The sequence below is a fragment of the Homarus americanus genome, unplaced genomic scaffold (assembly GCF_018991925.1).
Source record: "Homarus americanus isolate GMGI-L3 unplaced genomic scaffold, GMGI_Hamer_2.0 scaffold24050, whole genome shotgun sequence".
In the NCBI taxonomy this organism is placed as follows: Eukaryota; Metazoa; Arthropoda; class Malacostraca; order Decapoda; family Nephropidae; genus Homarus; species Homarus americanus.
This window is the reverse complement of record NW_024736661.1, coordinates 922,652-942,267: the sequence shown is the minus strand read 5'-3', so window position 1 is coordinate 942,267 and position 19,616 is coordinate 922,652. Positions and strand designations below refer to the sequence as shown.

Sequence of the window (19,616 nt, the reverse complement as noted above, 5' to 3'; positions counted from 1 at the left end):
TTTCATTTTTTACAATATGTTTGGTATCTACAAGAGTAAAGTTGGACTTACAAACAAGCCTCACGAATGTAACTCGTTCGTAAGTAGAGGAGCACCTGTAAATAGTTTTGTTTTTAATAAGACCATATGTCTTTATAACAGCATTAAATTTGTATAAGTTACCAATATTATGACTCTTGCTTTCTTAATATTACTGTACTGTATACGTATAATATGCTGCATACCTCCCAAGTTAAGTATTGTACCATACTGTACAGTAGATTACATGTCCATATCCTTAAAGGTGTAATAACCACACAACTAAAATTTTAAGGGAAAAATTTTCAATTCATTAAAATATTTCCATTCATGTTTATCAAAAGTTATACATTATTACTGAAAACTGATGTTCAATCTCTTTCTTAAAAAGTGACTAGAGTACGGCGTTTCTCTGTTTATTTGCTCTTCTCTTCTTCCGCTTCTTCTTCCTCTTCAGATTCATCGTCTTCACCCTCCTCGTCGTCATCGTCGTCATCGTCGTCATCATCATCATCATCGTCGTAGTAACTGCCATCATACCCGACCGCTCCCTCTTCATCATCGTCATAATCACCAAAACCAATCTGTTGCCTTCCAAACTTGTGGGTGCGAGCTGCAAGAAAACACAATTACTTCAATACTGTAATACTAAAAGCATTTATAACTGTACCTGTACTCAGAAAATTGGTTACGGTAATCATATGGTACTTACAAGATCAATTACCATGCTAAAAATTTATTACTATACAAGGTGTCCATAAATTATCTAAACCATTTTAAAATTAATAACTTCAAAAACAAAATAGCCTGAACATGCCAACCTTACTCTGCTTGATGAAAAAAAAATTTGCTTGCCTTAGCAGATTTCATGTTCACTGTTCTATTTATAATATTTATGAGGTTAGTAAGTCTTAAATTAGGTTAGATAATCTATGGACATCCTTTATATCAATATGTACAGTACTGATATTCAATTAGTCATTGACTGTACACAATGTACTAATTTACAGCCCACTGACCTACAGATAGACCCATAAACAGTCATAATCTATCTGTAAAAATACATCTCTCATATCACTGCCTCTCCAGTATGTAGTAGATACTTCTAAAATGTTTTACCTCACTCTGGGTCTACCACACCATTGTATTCTTACATTTCCGTGAATGCATTATATCAAGCACAGTATGAATAGAATACCATTGTAATATAACAATATTTTGAGTCCTACTCTTTCCATTTACAGAGTACTGTACAAGCCCATAAAAATGGCTCCTAAAGTAGATAAACTTCGTTGTGTGAAGAGAAAGAAGAACACGTTGAAATTGAGTGACAAACTTGATTTAATTAAGAAACTAGAACGTGGTGTGAGCAATACTGTTCTAATAGAAACATATGACATTGGAAAGTCTACAATTTATGATATAAAAAAAGCAAAGAATAAAATTCTAGAATTCACAGCTTTTTCATTAAAACTGCTCATTTTGATAAATGAAGCATGCTTTATTTGCTAATGAATAAACTATCAAAATGTACCTGTTCATCTCTTCTTTATTCCTCCTTAAATTTGAATTTTAAAAGTACTGCCTGAGAATCCGGAAAATCCGAAAATCCGGACTGACCCAATCCCCAAGCAGTCCGGATTTTTGGACTTCTACTGTATTTCACTTATGTTTATTATTGGCTTTAATCATCGTGTACACCAAAAATTGTCATAAAAATTATGTGTTGTGGTATTTTACGAGGTACAGTATAGGGAAGCACTTTTCTTGTATCAACTTGTCTCAGCTTTTATAATGGGAATCTATGTGACAAATTGATTCAGTTTATGATAAATAAGTTTACAAAAGGTGTTTCTCAGAAATGGAAAATTTTCATTAATCTGGGAATGCCTGTATGTACTATACAGTATTATACTGTACTTGTCCTGAGTAACCTAGAAATTATATGTTCAACTTGCTTCACCAGCTGACATATACAGTACAGTACAGTATTGTACTGTGGCAGCTTATTACTGGTCACCTTGCTTTAACCCCTCCCACACACCCAGTTTTAGGTGTAAATATTTACAATATCACCTTCACTACCCATCTGGATAAATGGATGAACAAAATTCACATAAAAATAATTTACTCAAAAGAGTCACTCACTTGACATGCTGAGTTCCTTAGTCTCTTCTGTATCATAACTACACTTGGGACACGGGATCTTCTGCTTGTTGTCGTATTTGAAACCTTTCCTGCGTACGTGTTCCTCACAGTAACAAGTCTTACATCGCAAGCACGAGTACTGTCCGTGACGGTTGCAAGACATACCTGAGGGAATAATTCAGATATAAAATACTACAGAATATGGATGAACCACTATCATTTTCATTACAGTACTACTGTATACAGGTTTATGTTCCTGTGTAAGAAAGAACACTAAAAACTAGTAATGATACTACACTACTGTATTGGTTTAAGCAGTTTCACTAAATGGTACAAAATATGAGCCAACACAACCAAGATGCACGCAAGGATCCTAGACCGTCTTCCCCCTGCAAAATCACCTGAGTCTTCTTGTTATGATACATAGATAGTTTCAGCTTCTTACACTTATCAAGACATGAGAATAATACTTTCTAACAAACATCTTTACATTATTATACACAGTATACAGTACTTACCAGTAGTTATTCATATTTATTAAAACTTGCCCAACAATTTACAGACTGTAACTTAACAGAACCTATACAACTTCTCTTGAATTCCTAACTTAAAAAAAAAAAAAATCCACGATATTCTCCATTTTGTTTCATTTTTAAACATTCAACTGCAAAGTACATGTTGCTGTGGCTGGTCCTTCTTCTGACTATCTTTTGGGTCGTTTTTGTTTCCAGTTTTGTTTTATTTTCTGTCATTATGATTTTAATTTAGCCTTTTACTATTGATTACCTCCAGAGCCATAATTATGACCTTTGCAGTTCTGGAGCTCAGGGAGTAGTCATAATCATTCACTATCACCAACAGGGTTCATTTATCTAATTACACTCAAATTAACTTCACACCTGATTCAACACATCAAATTCGTTTTCCTGAAGTCAATTTGGCCCTAAGCTAACCTAACCTATCCTGACCTAACCTAACTGGGCAATACAGATCTTTCACTCTCTGCCCCAGTCATCATTAACTTGTGGTATGTCTGCCCCTGGGTCTTCATAACTCCTTTTTCCATTTATTTTTGGTCAAAAACAATTCTAGCCTATCTCTTATAAATATCCACAATTTTATCTCAAACCCAACCTAACCTCACCTAATATCTTAAAACTAATCTAACTTAACTTATCTTAAAACTAACCTCACCTAATATCTTAAAACTAACCCAACCTATATTAAATCTAACTTAACCTACCTTTAATCTAACCTATATTAAATAAAATTTAACTTATCTTGAATCTAACCTTACCTGACCTACAGTACTTTAAACCCCTAGTAGTGTTAGGGTGATTAATCTTCAGGTGATTTAAAATCAACTGGAAAAAAAAACTCACACTTATAGGATTCCTGCTCTAACACTTGGCAAGATGCTTGGTGCTCAAACTGGTCGTCGTCACACAAGAAGTTCTGGCAGTAGTGACACCTGAAGATACGACCACCGTGACTCCACACCTGTAGTTGTTAAAAAGGGGAGGGAGTAAAACAAACAAACAAACATAAGATATTTCAAAGCATCAATTTATAATGTACATAAGACATAACTACAGTACAGTATTGTACTCCTCTTTGGGATTAACAACTTTGCCGTGAAGCTTTCCAAAAATCATAAAGGAATTTGGGGGAGGAAACTGCATGTACTACAGGTATCCTTCTTTTAGCATTAATTCACATAACGTTAATTAGGTTTAGTGATAAAAAAACTTTGACACCCTTTCTCACTGAAAGTTAGGTTCAAAATCTGGTTTAGCGACAGCTTGACTTAATAGTTAGGGAAAAAATGGGAATGAGGTTGCCTGTGAGATGGCATGTTACCATTAATAAATGTAATGCAACTATAAAAGTCGTGGAAAAATCTTTACAATACTGTACTCTAATCTGGCTTAAAAATACAGAAAATATACTGGTAATAGAAAACTATAAAATAAGAAAAATGAAGAGCATAGATGTGTATGTATGTGTGTGTGTGTGTGTGAGAGAGTGTGTGTGTGTGTGTGTGAGAGTGTGTGTGTGTGTGTGAGAGAGTGTGTGTGTGTGTGTGTGTGGGGGTGAACGTACATGTGGAAGCAGTAGACTGTAACTGTGTCGCCAAACTCGCCATTCAGCAGCGCTCTCTCCCCCTGGTGTGATGTCACAGCATACTACTACTACTTTGCTGTCACTCAGAATCGAGTATGACGATCATCCAGCTATGATACAATGTTATGAGTTATTAGAGAAGTCACCTGTATTGGTCAGTTTTGAGGTGACTAAAGAGGCCGATACAGGACCGGCAGAGTTGTTCACAGATGTTGCACATGTAGAGGGCTACATCGAGTGCGGGAGGGGCGGTGGCAGCATCTTTCCGGCGTTGGCGCTTGTCTGCCTCAGTTTGCAATCGGGCTAACTCGAAAGTATTGACACCATCTCGTGTGGTGCTCCTCCAAGCGTTACAATGTGGAGTAATTGACTCCCAGGTGAGGGGGTCGATTTGGCACCTTTTCAGGTTTGTCTTAAGACTATCCTTATATATTTTCAGTTGCCCGCCGGCGTTACGTTTACTATTTGTTAGGTGAATGTAAAGTAGCTGCTTCAGCAGTCTACTGTCGTCCATGCGGTTAACATGGCCAGTCCAGCGTTGTTGTTCATGGATAATGGTAGCCTTGATGCTCCTACAGCTGGTGTCAGCAAGGATGCTGGCATTTGCTCTCCTGTCTTCCCAGCGAACTTGGAGGATGGAACGTAGGCTACATTGGTGAAAGTTTTCAAGTGCCTTGAGGTGCCTCCTGTATGTAACCCATGTCTCGCTGCCATATAGCAGGGTGGGGAGGACCACTGCTCAATAGATGTGTAACTTTGTAGATAATTTCAGCTCCCTACAGCTGAAGACATGGTTTCGGAGTCTGCCAAAGGCTTGAGTGGCAAATCTGATCCAATGCTGAGTCTCTACATCGATGTTCGCTGTGGTGGACAGGTGGGAGCCGAGATACCGAAAGTGGGTAACATTAGAGAGGGTAGTACCGTTAAGATGGATGGATGGTGGTGTGTCTGAACTAGGGGCAGGTTGAAAGAGAATCTAAGTCTTACGTACTTTCACCTCAAGGCCGAAGTGTGCATACGCATCTGCGTAGGTGTTCAGAATCTCCTGTAGGCTATGTTTAGTGTGAGCAAAAAGAGTGAAGTCGTTTGCATACTGAAGTTCAGTAATGGATCTGCTGACACCTTTGTTCTTGCCTGGAGTCATCTTATGTTGAAAAGACCCCCTTTTACCCAGTACTCGATGTCCACCCGACTGGCTAAATTGGCACTGGCACGAGTAAGGAAGGCAGCAAAGAAAATGGAAAAGAGAGTTGGTGCCAGTACACACCCTTGTTTAAGCCCTGTTTGGATGGGGAAGAACACACACACACACATTCTCTTGAGTGAGCTAGGTGACTGCCTGGCTGAACTGTGTCACGTAACTCAAAGGATGGTTTGAGTGTGGAAGGAGCTATTTTTTTGTACCTGAAATATGTGCTTTTGTATTATACGATAGGCTATGTAAAAAAATTTTGATTATCGTAGCAATTATTTTTTTTTGACGGATGCAATTTGAAATTTCTTCAAATTAGGCTCACCGTTTGCTCACCAATTTGTTTAACTATGAACCACATCATTTATATTGAAGTTTGGTGTTAATAAATAAATCTTTTAACTTCAAAACCGTTTATAACAAACTCGTTTATTATTATTATAATTATTTTTATTATTAAGGAGTAAAGTGATGTACTCTGTGTTTAATGCCCTGGCGTTTGAACCAGTTTTTCGCCCTCCATGCTTTGCAGTTGTTCTTCATAAAAAACAATTTTGCTTAAAGTTAGGTTTTTAGGAATGCAACCACAACATTACACGAGGGATACTGTACCTGTACAGGTACACAGTCCCCAAGTTACTACTGTCCGACTTACGATTATCCGCACTTATGAAACGGGGTCCCAAAACAGGTACAGGGGGCCCCCCCAAGTTTGTGGATGACACCCTGGATGTACCCAATAATGTCTGTGGGTAGTTTTAAAGTTGCCGACATTTCACGGCTGAGACAGGGAGCCATTCGTTCTAGAGACAGTAATTTCCTTTACCTGTATTGTAAATATGTGTGTGTAGACACATGGATAATTAGAGTGTGGGTCTGCAGGGGATGCCACACTTTGTCATAACAACACAATGTTCTACAACTGTGAAGGACACTGTACAGGTACTGTACTGTATGTTCAACAGTCTGTCAAGAACAGTACAGTACAGTACTGTATTAAAACATTAAGAAGCCCACCATACTTTTTACACTGAAACTCTCCCTTAACGAGATAAACAGTACAGTACTGTATAATACAGTATTCATGTAGCAATAGTTAAGGGAATAAAATTGACAAATAGGATTTTATGCCATTTTACTCTGAGTCTAAGGTAATGATCCCCTTATGGTAGTAACCTTTGGTCCATGTGGCTCAGCTTACAAACATCTGGGATAGGTTGGATGCTTCTGAGTGACAGAGAAACTTATTCATGATATTGATAAGCCTAATATATGAGGTCTGACAATTAAGTTCACGAACTTGCTGCATGGCTCAACAGGCGGGACACTGTAACGAGTGTGAGTGGCGTCCGTGTGACCTTGATCCCTTCTCTTACTACCCCTGTTGTGTCGTCAATCTCAAGCGAGTCGGATGTGTGCAGTGGCAGCTATTGGATTCGAGTGTTTTCTGGGTTTGTCGCGATAATGGCTGATATTGCTTTAGAACAAAGAACAAACATCAAGTTTCTCATGAAAATGGGGAAAACTGGGCCTGAAATTCGGGACATGTTAACCGAATTTTATGAGGATAATGCACTAAAGAAAACACCAGTTAACAAATGCATTAAGTTATTTTCTGAGGGAAGAGAAGATGTGACAGACAATGACGGTGAAGGACGACCAACAACAAGAAGGACCGAGGAAAAAATTAGGAGTTGTGTGAGCTAACAGGCAAATGACAGTGAAAAACATTGCAGATGAGGTGCAGATTGACAGGGAAAGAGTTAGAAAGGTTTTGACTGTAGATTTAAGAATGAGAAAAGTTTGTGCGAAAATGGTGCCAAATAATCTCGGTGACAAACAAAAACAAAGAAGAGTTGAAATTTGCTCAGCCTTTTAGAAAAGAGAAGGTGGAGATGACCTGCTTCACTGTGGTGATGAGTCATGGGTCTACCAATATGACCCTGAAATGAAACGTCAGGATGCACAGTGGAAAACTGCAAACTCCCTATGCCCCAAAAAGTGTTGCATATCAAAGTCGAAAGTGGAGACAATGCTTATCACTTTTTTCGATTCTAAGGGTGTAGTTGACAAAGAATTCATTCCCTGGGGGCAGGGTGTGAACCAGTTGTAGTATCTCGTAGTATCTCGACGTGTTTAAAAGACTCAGAGAAAAAGTGAGACGAAAATGCTCAGAACTTTTCACTGGAACAAGTGGATGACATCATGACAATGCCCCAGCACACACGGCATTGATTCTGCGGGAGTTTTTGGCCGAGAAACCAATTACCTTACTGGATCACCCTCCTTATTCACTTGAACTGGCCCTGTGTGACCTTTTCTATTTCCTTCGCTGAAGAAACACATCAAGGGGGCACATTTACAAGAAGTGGATGACATTAAGAGTAGCATGACAGCAGCAATAAAAACTATTCCAGAAAGTGAGTTCCAGAAATGTTTCCACGGGTGGAAGAAACGCTGGCATTCATGTATAGCATCGCAAGGGGAATACTTTGAAGGGTACTACAGTGCCGATCCTCAGTAAGGTACGTACCGGCGCATGTAGCATGAGCTCGCGAACTTAATTGTCAGACCTCGTACACACACTCAGTGCTTGCTTGATGTACAGAGGTACGTGTCGTTCCCTTCTGTTAGTGATATACTTCTTGCTATGATGACAAGTACAGTACCAGAGCTGATGATAGTTCAAGGTCGGAAAACTTAATTTAAATTTTGCCTCCTCTGACAGTTTCCTTTCATACATTATCTGAAACTAAACCTCAAAATATTTTAGAAATAAAACAGTGCACACATGGAACTCGAATACAAGAACAATAAACCAGTGCATTTAATCTATAATGTTTTTTAGTTCATTAATTTTTAAAATGGGCCAGATAATTCATGGACAGTACAGTATTACAGTGGCTTAATTCCTGTCGTCAAATGATCCAAGCCTTATCAATGTACGTAGTATCGAACAGGGAAATTATAGACTCAATTACTTGTTGCTCTATGATGATGACAGCACCTGATCCTACCCTGAGCACCAGTGATCTCTGCTGAAGACACCATCTGCCTCACAGTCATCATTCTTTATTACATTTATGAATCATATTAAGTGTTTGGAGAAGAAAAATCAGGAAAATAAATGCTTAAATATTTAAACAGTGAGAATATTATAGAGTTGACAAATTATTGAAACTCTTAACCCTTAGTCAGTGGCCATCATCAGTGGAAGTTAGCTGTAGGAACAGAGACTATCATCATCATCAATGGAAGTTTCATGTGCCTTGCATTCCACCTTTACCTATATGGGGACAGTGTTAAGAATCCTTAACCACCATTTAAAGGTAACACAAGAAATGATGCCAGACAAGAACAAGATGTGGTAAGGTCACTCATTACTTACATCTCGTTCACACTCTATGCAGGTGGCATCAACAAGTGGACACGAACAGGGGTGAGTCTGTAGACACTTGCGACCATGACACAACCAGGCTTCACAGAAGTCACAGATGGCTCCCTGTAATGTGTAAGACAGGATTTACAAACACTTTATGTTATCAATGACAATAAATTAATTCTAACAACTAGAATTTAAAACTATGATGGAATATTATCACACAATACATATAAATAAAACCATCAATAACATTTTACAGCTTATAGTTCCTGTGACATTCCACCAACTAAGTCAAGGGATTCTGGACTTACCTTGAAGCAAGTAATGTACTGTACTTATGGGTAAGTAAAGAGTACCTGACCAAATATTGCACAGTATTTCATCTACATACTGAATATTAGAAGATATATCATTCAAACTGTGCTTACACGATGATTTGTGAACGTTCATTACATTCACATAAAATAATTGTTTTCAATTTCATCAATGAATGACTACAAAATATGTTTAGAGAGACTAAGAGAATATGAAAGCTACATTGAATCATTGTGTAGAAATAAACACTATACTGTAGAGAATCACAATAAATACAAGTATTATAAACTTACCACCATACCCAGGCCAGTGGTATATGTGCCCGGGTGCTTTACTACACAGTCACCAGTCTTGAGCATACACTTCACCTTACCGCAGTGGGCACACTGTGGCAGCCGCTGGACGGAGTGACAAAAGTAACAGAAAGCGCGGTTCTTTTGACGCCTCTGGCATTTATCACATTCCTGGAAATACAATACGTTACAAGTATCAATTGTTGCTTAAGCTAAAAAACTCTGTTATAGTAATATCATCAAACAGTAGTACCATCTAACAGTAATACCCTCTAATAGTAGCATCATCTAACAGTAACAACAGTAATACCATCTAACAATAACAACAGTAATACCCTCTAACAGCAGTACAGTACCTACCTCTCCAAAGCACTATACCAAATCAGTGGGTACACATTGTCAATACAGTACTTACTTATAAATAGACGACTAAAATATAAGATGAAAGAGTAAAATGTTGTAAGACAGTTGACACAAAGAATGTCTGTTGGAATAGGTTAGGATAGGTTGGTGTCATGGGTTGCGTTACACCGCCACTCTGTCCTGTGACCGTCGTCGACACGAGACTAAGCGTGTTAACCTAGGTTGTTATCCCCGTGGAAATATCACGTGTGGAAGCCTGGTTGCGACAAAAGCAATCCAGGTTGGTCTATTGCACCTAAATGGTTAATTCAAGTCACACTTACCAGTTCTCCTTGCCGCGACAACCGTCTACAGTGACTGTCAGTGACACGAAACTATGTGTGGTAACCCAAGAGTACTTTTTGTTGTTATGGCCGTGGAAAGAAGTTCTTGTGCGGAAGCCTGGTTGCAACAAAAGCAATCCAGGCTGACAATAAATGTATCACTTGAAGAATTAAGGCTCTGTGAAGTCATACCCATAGTAGAGTAATCACATGTGTCCCCAAGTTGAAAATTCTCTTTTAGAAGATTAATTTTATTACAGCGTGAACGTGAGTAATTCATATATCCATGCAAATTGTAAATCATTGTATGGAAGCTTGACAAATAAATGTAAGTGCAATTATCTGCCCGTATCTATGATCCTATCATATTATTACTTAAGGTAATGACTGATTGGTTATGACAAAGTATAACCAATAACTTAGATGGATGTTGGAAATTAATGGAATTCATTAAATCATCATTTATCAAGTATAAATCATGGAATGTCGAGTGGTGGAGTGAACTTCTACGTAGATACGCCATAATCTCCTGTAAGTAACCAGTGTGAAGGTATCGAACTCTACGGTAAGAAATAAGAAATACGACATATTATTATCTTTATATAATATACCTGTAATCTACTCCTACTACCACCGATTCACCCAAAACCATGACAGTTGGATTAGGTTGGATTAGGTTAGGTTGGGTTGGGTAGGGTTATTGTACCGTATCACTTGGTTAAAGAAGAAATATCAAATGGAATGTTGGTGACACAAAAAACTCAAGGAAGTGAGAAGAACAGCAAGAAACGTCAAGAAAAGAGAAAGTGACTGATAGATTTTTTAGTCTAATTTAAGTTGGGTGAAGCATGATGAACTGAAGAGGTACAGAAACAGATTAAGAAATGACAAAGGCCCCTCTAACCTGTCACACACAAGTACCAATGTGTTCCCTGACTTTTACACTGCTCAAAATTGTGGTTCGTGAGCACTACTTCTAGAATTCGGACATTTCATTATAAATCCTCACTGACAGTTATTGAGCAGACCATCACCACCACCACCATCATCATCATCATCATCATCATCATCATCATCATCATCATCATCATCTTAAAAAACCTTGGTACTCACCAGGATAGGAAGCCCTACAGAGCGCAGCACAAGTGTGGGAGCACAAGCAAAAAGAAGGGAGTGTGGGAGGAAAGGCTGGCAGAGCTGGGAGTACAATAGGTCATCAAAACAGTTGAATCACAAAAAAGTGGCAGAAAAAAATTGTGTAAAGATATGTGAGAATAAAATGAACAAACATACAAAGAATAACTAACCTATATTAAAAAAAAGAAGGAAAGACTTTAGTAAGACAACCAAGACAGGAAGTCTATGAATGATGTAACTGAGAGTGTACTGTATGGAGTAAAAAGGGTTCCAGTCCAGAAAGACCATTTATAAATTGATCTTTGGTAGAATCGAATGATGCCTGTAGTGTATATACTGTATCAGATGAAGAATCATACACATTTTCCTAGACACATAGATAAAAATGCTGAATAAACTAAAGTTACTGGACTTTGACAAGTTATTGTGTTGAAAGATTATCATCATTATTATCCCTACATAGTACTGTACTGAGTTATACATAATTATCCATCACTTTAATACATTAGATTTTCTTCTTCTAATTTACCATAATAGAGTTACAAGGAAGATCAGCTAAAGACCGATTGGCTCGGCCCTTTCTCAACTCCTTCTGGCGGGCCTTTTGTTTCTCAGCCTTCTTCCTCTGTCCTGTCTTCTTCTTAGGCATCTTGGCAACTTCTGTAAAATATAAAACAATATTGTAAGCGTATTACTATGAGTTACTTGATACATCATCAACTCTACTGGAATTAAGCCTAACAATTTCTTTAGAATATTGCATAGTTTAGAGAAGAAAGATGGCTTAGACGATACTAAGGTGTGTGTGTGGACTAACTTATTTGGTATTTGCTAGTGTAATAAGTATTCTGATAAGTGTTCCTGGCACTTCTGGCCTGAAAATTACAAGTGCAGTACATGTACACTTGCAACAAAAAGTATCGGTGCATACTGTAGTGTGAACAATTTGAGACCAGTGACGATAGGTATTGGGAATGCGAGTTGTTCCAGCCGTTTGTTGGCAGCCCTGATTGTCAGCCATATGGCAACACCTAGTGGAGGGGGGAGGGGGGTTATGAGGATACACTTACCAACCTTCCCGACATATCACAGTGTATACGTATCGTTTCAGAACTCGTCGATCTCACCCTGCACCGATATTTTTTGGTGCGAGTGTACCCGTACTGTATTTAAGTCAGAAATATTCTTTAGAGGCAAAATTAAAGGAGAGGGGCCAATGGTTATAAACATTGCTTATAGTGAAAATCTAGCAGAAAAATTACTGTAAATACCCAAATAAGATCACCTTACACTAGTGAAAATTGACATCTGATTCTCAGCATCAAGGCAGCAGCTGCTTCGGTGTCATCACACTTTAACAAAGTGCCAAGACAGTAGTTAATGACCCCAACGCCTTCTACAATAACACTGAAATATGATTATATAGCAGGAATGAACTACCGAGCCATGTAATTTTGACGAAGAATTTCAGAATGAACACTGCAAGTCCTGTTGTCTCGGTAGGGTTGACAAAATCGTTTATCCTTGTGTCCATCCTATTGCCCAACACATTTTTGTAAGGATAGTTTTTTTATTAACTACCAAATTGCTGGGACAATCACTATGGTGACAACATATAAATACATACATACCTACTGTACTGAGGCATAGAGATTGTGTGTACAAATATACAAGTATAGTACCAGGACTATTGCCACAGTGACAGTGCAAACAGTACAAAATGACTACTGTATTGACATAGACCAAAAAAAAAAATAAGATAAATGCTGGACCTACAGCATACAATGGTCCATACTGACAGACAGTAGTACTGTACATTCTCTGGGCACCACTACACTGCCATCAACCTTCAGGGGAGAGAAGTGTTCCCATACAGTGATTATTTTATGAGCACTTGTGAAGACTAGTGACTGTACCCTAAAACATTACAAATATAATTTAACCAAATTTATTTTATTTGTTGCTTCCTACAGTTTTTATTCATATACTGTACTTAGAACCTTTGTATTTGATGTATCAATGTAAACTTGTAGAATGATTTGGTTAAGTTTGATTTTACTGATGTTCACATTTCCAATAGAAGTTGCCCTATTTATTGAATTTTACTTACTGTTAAGCTCATAACTAACCGTCAACCTTCAGGGATTGTCACTGCTTTCACTTGGATAGTCATTATTTTGGAGGTAATGTCGAAAGTTGAATTATTAACTGTAAATATCCCTCCGAAAAATATACTAAGTCACCACATGTCATCTGTTTGTTTACAACCGACTCGCTCAGTCTGAGTGTACTCTCGTGTCCAATAAAAATGTTAAATTACCCCATTATGTTTCAACAAAGTTGCCTTCATTGGTAGTTGCGGAAATGTGTTCTTTCACTCCCTGTGGTAACTCGTGTTTCCAAACAGTAACGTTGCAGTAGTAGTATCACTATTTATGAATTAAAGGGTATTGGTCGTGTAAAGATGAACGTGATTGGTGGATAGGTTTGTTATATCGTAGGACTTGGTCATATAGATTTGCCGTTTGGAGACGGGTTACCACAAGGGGTGTAGGAACACATTTCTGCAACTGTACCAGATATCAAAATAAGTACCTTCAGTTTAATATGGGGTATTATCATTATTTTGGTTATTCAACAAATTTTAGGATTTTAAGTTTTGGAATCAGTAGTCTAGACAATTCTAAGACGCGTTTCTTCGATAGCATTTCTTCAGTAAATGATAACTTTCCTAGATAATTGCAATGAATTGTTGGAAAATCGTCGTATTCTTTCTAAGTTCATTGTTTATGTTACCACTGTCCCAGAGAGCTCCTGCGAGCTTGTTTGTTGGTTAGGTTAAGTTAAATTTAGGATTTTCGTCAGAAATCACTCGTTTTGGCTGTGGAGGGAAGGGGGGTTATCTTAAAAACGAGTGATTTTCGACGAAAATCAATATCAAAATCGAATACATCAAAAACCAAAGGAAAACCCCAGGCTTCATCTCCAGGAGGATTATGGTCAGAAACTTAACCTTTATCATTAGTTTTTTGGTTGGTTAGTTCTACTGTGTCTCCGACATTTTCTCATAAATGGGGATTCCAAAAGAAAATGAAGGTCAGGTTTAAACAAATCACACCAGAAAATGGGTTTTTATGTAAAAAAAAAACACAAATTGAATAAAAAGACAGTATACAGTAGACCTACCTTACCTATCAATGGCCTTCCTTCTGTTAAATCCACAAACTGCTATACCGCTTTTGGAGTTCTTTAAATTTACCCAAAGTGTAAGCTGACATTAGCAAGTGTTATATTTTTTCCTTCTTAACAGACAAGACCAGTCAGAGGAATTTGTTATATTACGGTCTAGGTTACACTGTATACCAGCGGTTTATATGTTTGCTGAGCTGTACACCAGCCTCATATGGTGAACCAAGTGTGATCTTGCATGACGAATTACTTGAACATTTATCTATACCAGTCCATTTATCATAGAGGAAATACTTACTTATAACAGCGGAGCGGCTCTCGTGTACCCTACTCTCCTCCGCCCCAACACTGATAATAAACATCTACGGAACTTTTGTAATAACTTTACCAGAGCTTTTCATCTTCTATTCCACTTATTTATTATGAAAATAAACACAAAGAATATATCTATGAACACAACTGATACTTGTAAGACATTTTGGCTCCGGAAGCACGAATTATATTAGTGTAATAAATTATATGTATAATTTTATATAATTTAAAAATAATCAACCCAATATTTAAAGGTAAATATTACATATTTCATGTCACTCACATTAACCATTAAATAGAATTGAATTCGTCATACTCAGTGGTATGTAGTAGTAGAGATTTATAAAAGAGCCGTAGGCTACGAAGAATACAAGAGGTGTAGGAGGAAGGTAAAGTTAGCAAATGGGAAATAGAGTGGGAGACTGAAAGCAGGTGGGCAATCCACCCTGCGGGGGTAAATTAACACCAGTATTTGTTATGAATTACGACCAAGTCAACATGCTGTGTCGTATAACAAGAGCCATGTTGACGCAGGGATAATAATTATCCTTGTGTTTACCTGACCTATGACCTCATACATTTGTTATAATGATCATTTCTCTAAGTCACCTTTAATGGACGAGTTGACGGTGATCATTTTTCATAAAATGGCGCTTACACAAGTAAACAATGTGCTTAATTTCACTATGGTAACCATATTTTTTTATAAAATGTCATAAGTAAAAATAAAGGTTATACTTGCTCAAAGGCAAGGAATATCTAATAAGGAAGCTTAACTGACACACATTCTCAGTACTTTTAGAAAGTTTCCAAGTTTTACTATAGCGCTACCTTTTACTGGGCGAGTAAACTAAAAAAAAGTTACTCATAGAAAACGGGTGGAAGACAAAAATAGAATACCAATATATTTTGTCACGAATCCGCGTGCTATATGGCCTGATGATATATTGTATATATATTCATCAGTCCATAAAAAAAAATATATAGAATATATATATATATATATATATATATATATATATATATATATATATATATATATATATATATATATATATATATATATATATATATATATATATATATGCAAGTAAATCTCTGTAGGTGCGCGTGATCCAAAAGTGAGAAGTGATAAACTCGAATATGTTGAGTTGTCAAAGTAAGAAACAATTTTTTGAGACTGATATTGTGTGTAAATGAGGCAGAAAGTCAGATCACCAACTTGGGACTTCGTCACATTCCTTTGAGATGTCATATGGCATTGTGGATCTATATGACTAAACGGCCGTAATGGCCCTAGCAGTTAACGGCCAGGAAATCAACAGAAGCAAGCAAGTATAATAGAGGGGTCATGTAAGTACAGGCCTCCTTCCCCCATCATGGCCACATCTACGTGAGGTAACCATTAGATATATGGCAAATGTTCGTACGCGTGGAAGCAGCACTATCACTGCTGGGTCTGCTTTTAAGTTATATAAAATATACAGTATACATACTTGTAAGTTCTTATGCTGCAACAATATCCTGAAACAGAACATTCACCCAAGTACTAAAAAAAAATCTCTTATTATCTACGACTGTTTTATTAACCTTAATATATAAGTAACCTCCTATTATATTCCCTGCCAGAATAACATCCGTCAACCGGACTTGTGAAGTTTGACCGAGGTTTATTAATTCTGGTGCGTCTCCCTGCCCACCTTCAGCCAGCACTGCACACGTCTCACTAGTGTGACTCGTCGTCCCAGGAGCTACAACACACCCAGATATATCTACCACCTGTGCTTATAACACATACGTACTTATAAGGAATTTCGGTAAATAATATTGATGAAGCTCTTAGTGACGATGAAAGTCTTGTGGTCGTAAATAAACGATTAAACTTAAACAGACGACTTTAATGAATATCTACTAAACTGACATTCGAACCAGCCATTGTTGAGCCAAGTGAGAACTCTTGAAACAATCTGGCAGAGAGCGTTGTGACGGCACCGAGTGTGAGCTCTTTCAAGACCAGACTTGACCAACACTGGAGCGGGTTCCGTTATATTCAAGAGCCAGTGCATGCCCAGTGCTTGCCAACAGTGCCTATCAGAGACGTGTCCGACCGCCGAGGCAGCTAACGAGCCGATCAGTGGCGAAGATAAAAACAGTAAAAGTATAAAAAAGTATAAAAGTAGTGTTTGTGGTCAGTGTTGTGTAGACCGTATTGCAATAAGGTTATTATTGACAATATAAATCTTTACTGGAAGTTTACATATTTATTTGTACGATGTAAATATGAGTGACCACAGAACTATGATCCACTTGATTAGTTAACAACCTGTCTTACCTATGTCATTTTAGGAGTGTCATAATTCATGTCGGATTAGAAACCCATGCCCAATTTCGTTTGTGTATACCTGCACTGTTTGGGTACAATGATAGTATAAGTGAAAGGTCTATGCACTGCATGCCTGCATTGTTTGTAAGTATGCTGAACAGGAAGTTACCAAACAGGGAGATACTACCGCCTAGGAAGATTTGGAAGCATAATGTATTGGCTAATGCTAGACCCTGATGCCATATGACATCACAAAAATTGTGATCATGTCTCAGGTTGCTGATCTGACTATTTGCCTCATTTACAGGCAATTGCAGGACCTCAGTTGTTTCTCTTACGTTGACAACACACCATACTTGTATCGTTTCTCACTCTTGATTTTTTATTATTATTTATGGTTCCTTATTATTAAATTATATATATATATATATATATATATATATATATATATATATATATATATATATATATATATATATATATATATATATATATAATAAATTTTTTTTTTTTTAAGAATTTTTATTATTATATTTTCACCCCAGGCCCTGATGTGGGTCATTGACCTGTGCCCTGGTGGGTTAATCCCATAAAAAATTACCTGCATTGTCGATATACATGCTGAACTGTATACTTTAATTGTCTAGATACAATTATGCATGCTCAACTGTATACTTGCATTGTTCTATATACATGCTCAACTGTATACTTGCATTGCTATATATACATGCTCAACTGTATACTTGCATTGCTCTATATACATGCTCAACTGTATACTTGCATTGTTCTATATACATGCTCAACTGTATACTTGCATTGCTCTATATACATGCTCAACTGTATACTTGCATTGGCTCAACTGTATACTTGCATTGTTCTATACATGCTCAACTGTATACTTGCATTGCTCTATATACATGCTCAACTGTATACTTGCATTGTCTATATATGCTCAACTGTATACTTGCATTGCTCTATATACATGCTCAACTGTATACTTGCATTGCTCTATATACATGCTCAACTGTATACTTGCATTGCTCTATATACATGCTCAACTGTATACTTGCGTTGCTATATATACATGCTCAACTGTATACTTGCATTGCTCTATATACATGCTCAACTGTATACTTGCATTGCTCTATATACATGCTCAACTGTATACTTGCATTGTTCTATATACATGCTCAACTGTATACTTGCATTGCTCTATATACATGCTCAACTGTATACTTGCATTGTTCTATATACATGCTCAACTGTATACTTGCATTGCTCTATATACATGCTCAACTGTATACTTGCGTTGCTCTATATACATGCTCAACTGTATACTTGCATTGCTCTATATACATGCTCAACTGTATACTTGCGTTGTTCTATATACATGATCAACTGTATACTTGCATTGTTCTATATACATGCTCAACTGTATACTTGCATTGCTCTATATACATGCTCAACTGTATACTTGCATTGTTCTATATACATGCTCAACTGTATACTTGCATTGCTCTATACATGCTCAACTGTATACTTGCGTTGCTCTATATACATGCTCAACTGTATACTTGCATTGTTCTATATACATGCTCAACTGTATACTTGCATTGCTCTATATACATGCTCAACTGTATACTTGCATTGCTCTATATACATGCTCAACTGTATACTTGCATTGCTCTATATACATGCTCAACTGTATACTTGCGTTGTTCTATATACATGCTCAACTGTATACTTGCATTGTTCTATATACATGCTCAACTGTATACTTGCATTGCTCTATATACATGCTCAACTGTATACTTGCATTGTTCTATATACATGCTCAACTGTATACTTGCATTGTTCTATATACATGCTCAACTGTATACTTGCATTGCTCTATATACATGCTCAACTGTATACTTGCATTGCTCTATATACATGCTCAACTGTATACTTGCATTGCTCTATATACATGCTCAACTGTATACTTGCATTGTTCTATATACATGCTCAACTGTATACTTGCATTGCTCTATATACATGCTCAACTGTATACTTGCGTTGCTCTATATACATGCTCAACTGTATACTTGCATTGCTCTATATACATGCTCAACTGTATACTTGCATTGTTCTATATACATGCTCAACTGTATACTTGCATTGTTCTATATACATGCTCAACTGTATACTTGCATTGCTCTATATACATGCTCAACTGTATACTTGCATTGTTCTATATACATGCTCAACTGTATACTTGCATTGCTCTATATACATGCTCAACTGTATACTTGCATTGTTCTATATACATGCTCAACTGTATACTTGCATTGCTCTATATACATGCTCAACTGTATACTTGCATTGTTCTATATACATGCTCAACTGTATACTTGCATTGTTCTATATACATGCTCAACTGTACAACTGCTTTGTCTATAAACATACAGAACTGTATACCTGCAGTGTCTATATGCATGATGAACTGTATACAGTATAC

General features: G+C 37.1%; 1 protein-coding gene across 2 annotated transcripts; it reads right to left on the bottom strand.

Moving 5' to 3' along the window:
* Positions 1–301: 301 nt before the first annotated feature.
* LOC121872378 (zinc finger protein 330 homolog) lies at positions 302–14,893 on the bottom strand. Of its 2 annotated transcripts, none has more exons than XM_042375129.1 (7): positions 14,783–14,893; positions 11,825–11,955; positions 9,473–9,643; positions 8,871–8,984; positions 3,549–3,666; positions 2,167–2,331; positions 302–631 (listed from the first exon to the last, which is right to left on the bottom strand). In XM_042375129.1, exons 1-7 carry the CDS (start codon positions 14,844–14,846, stop codon positions 435–437), a joined length of 960 nt encoding a protein of 319 aa, XP_042231063.1. In that variant the 5' UTR covers positions 14,847–14,893; the 3' UTR covers positions 302–434. The 2 variants fall into 2 exon arrangements, with proteins under 2 accessions (XP_042231063.1, XP_042231064.1); XM_042375130.1 differs by lacking the exon at positions 14,783–14,893 and adding an exon at positions 14,482–14,588.
* Positions 14,894–19,616: the final 4,723 nt, after the last annotated feature.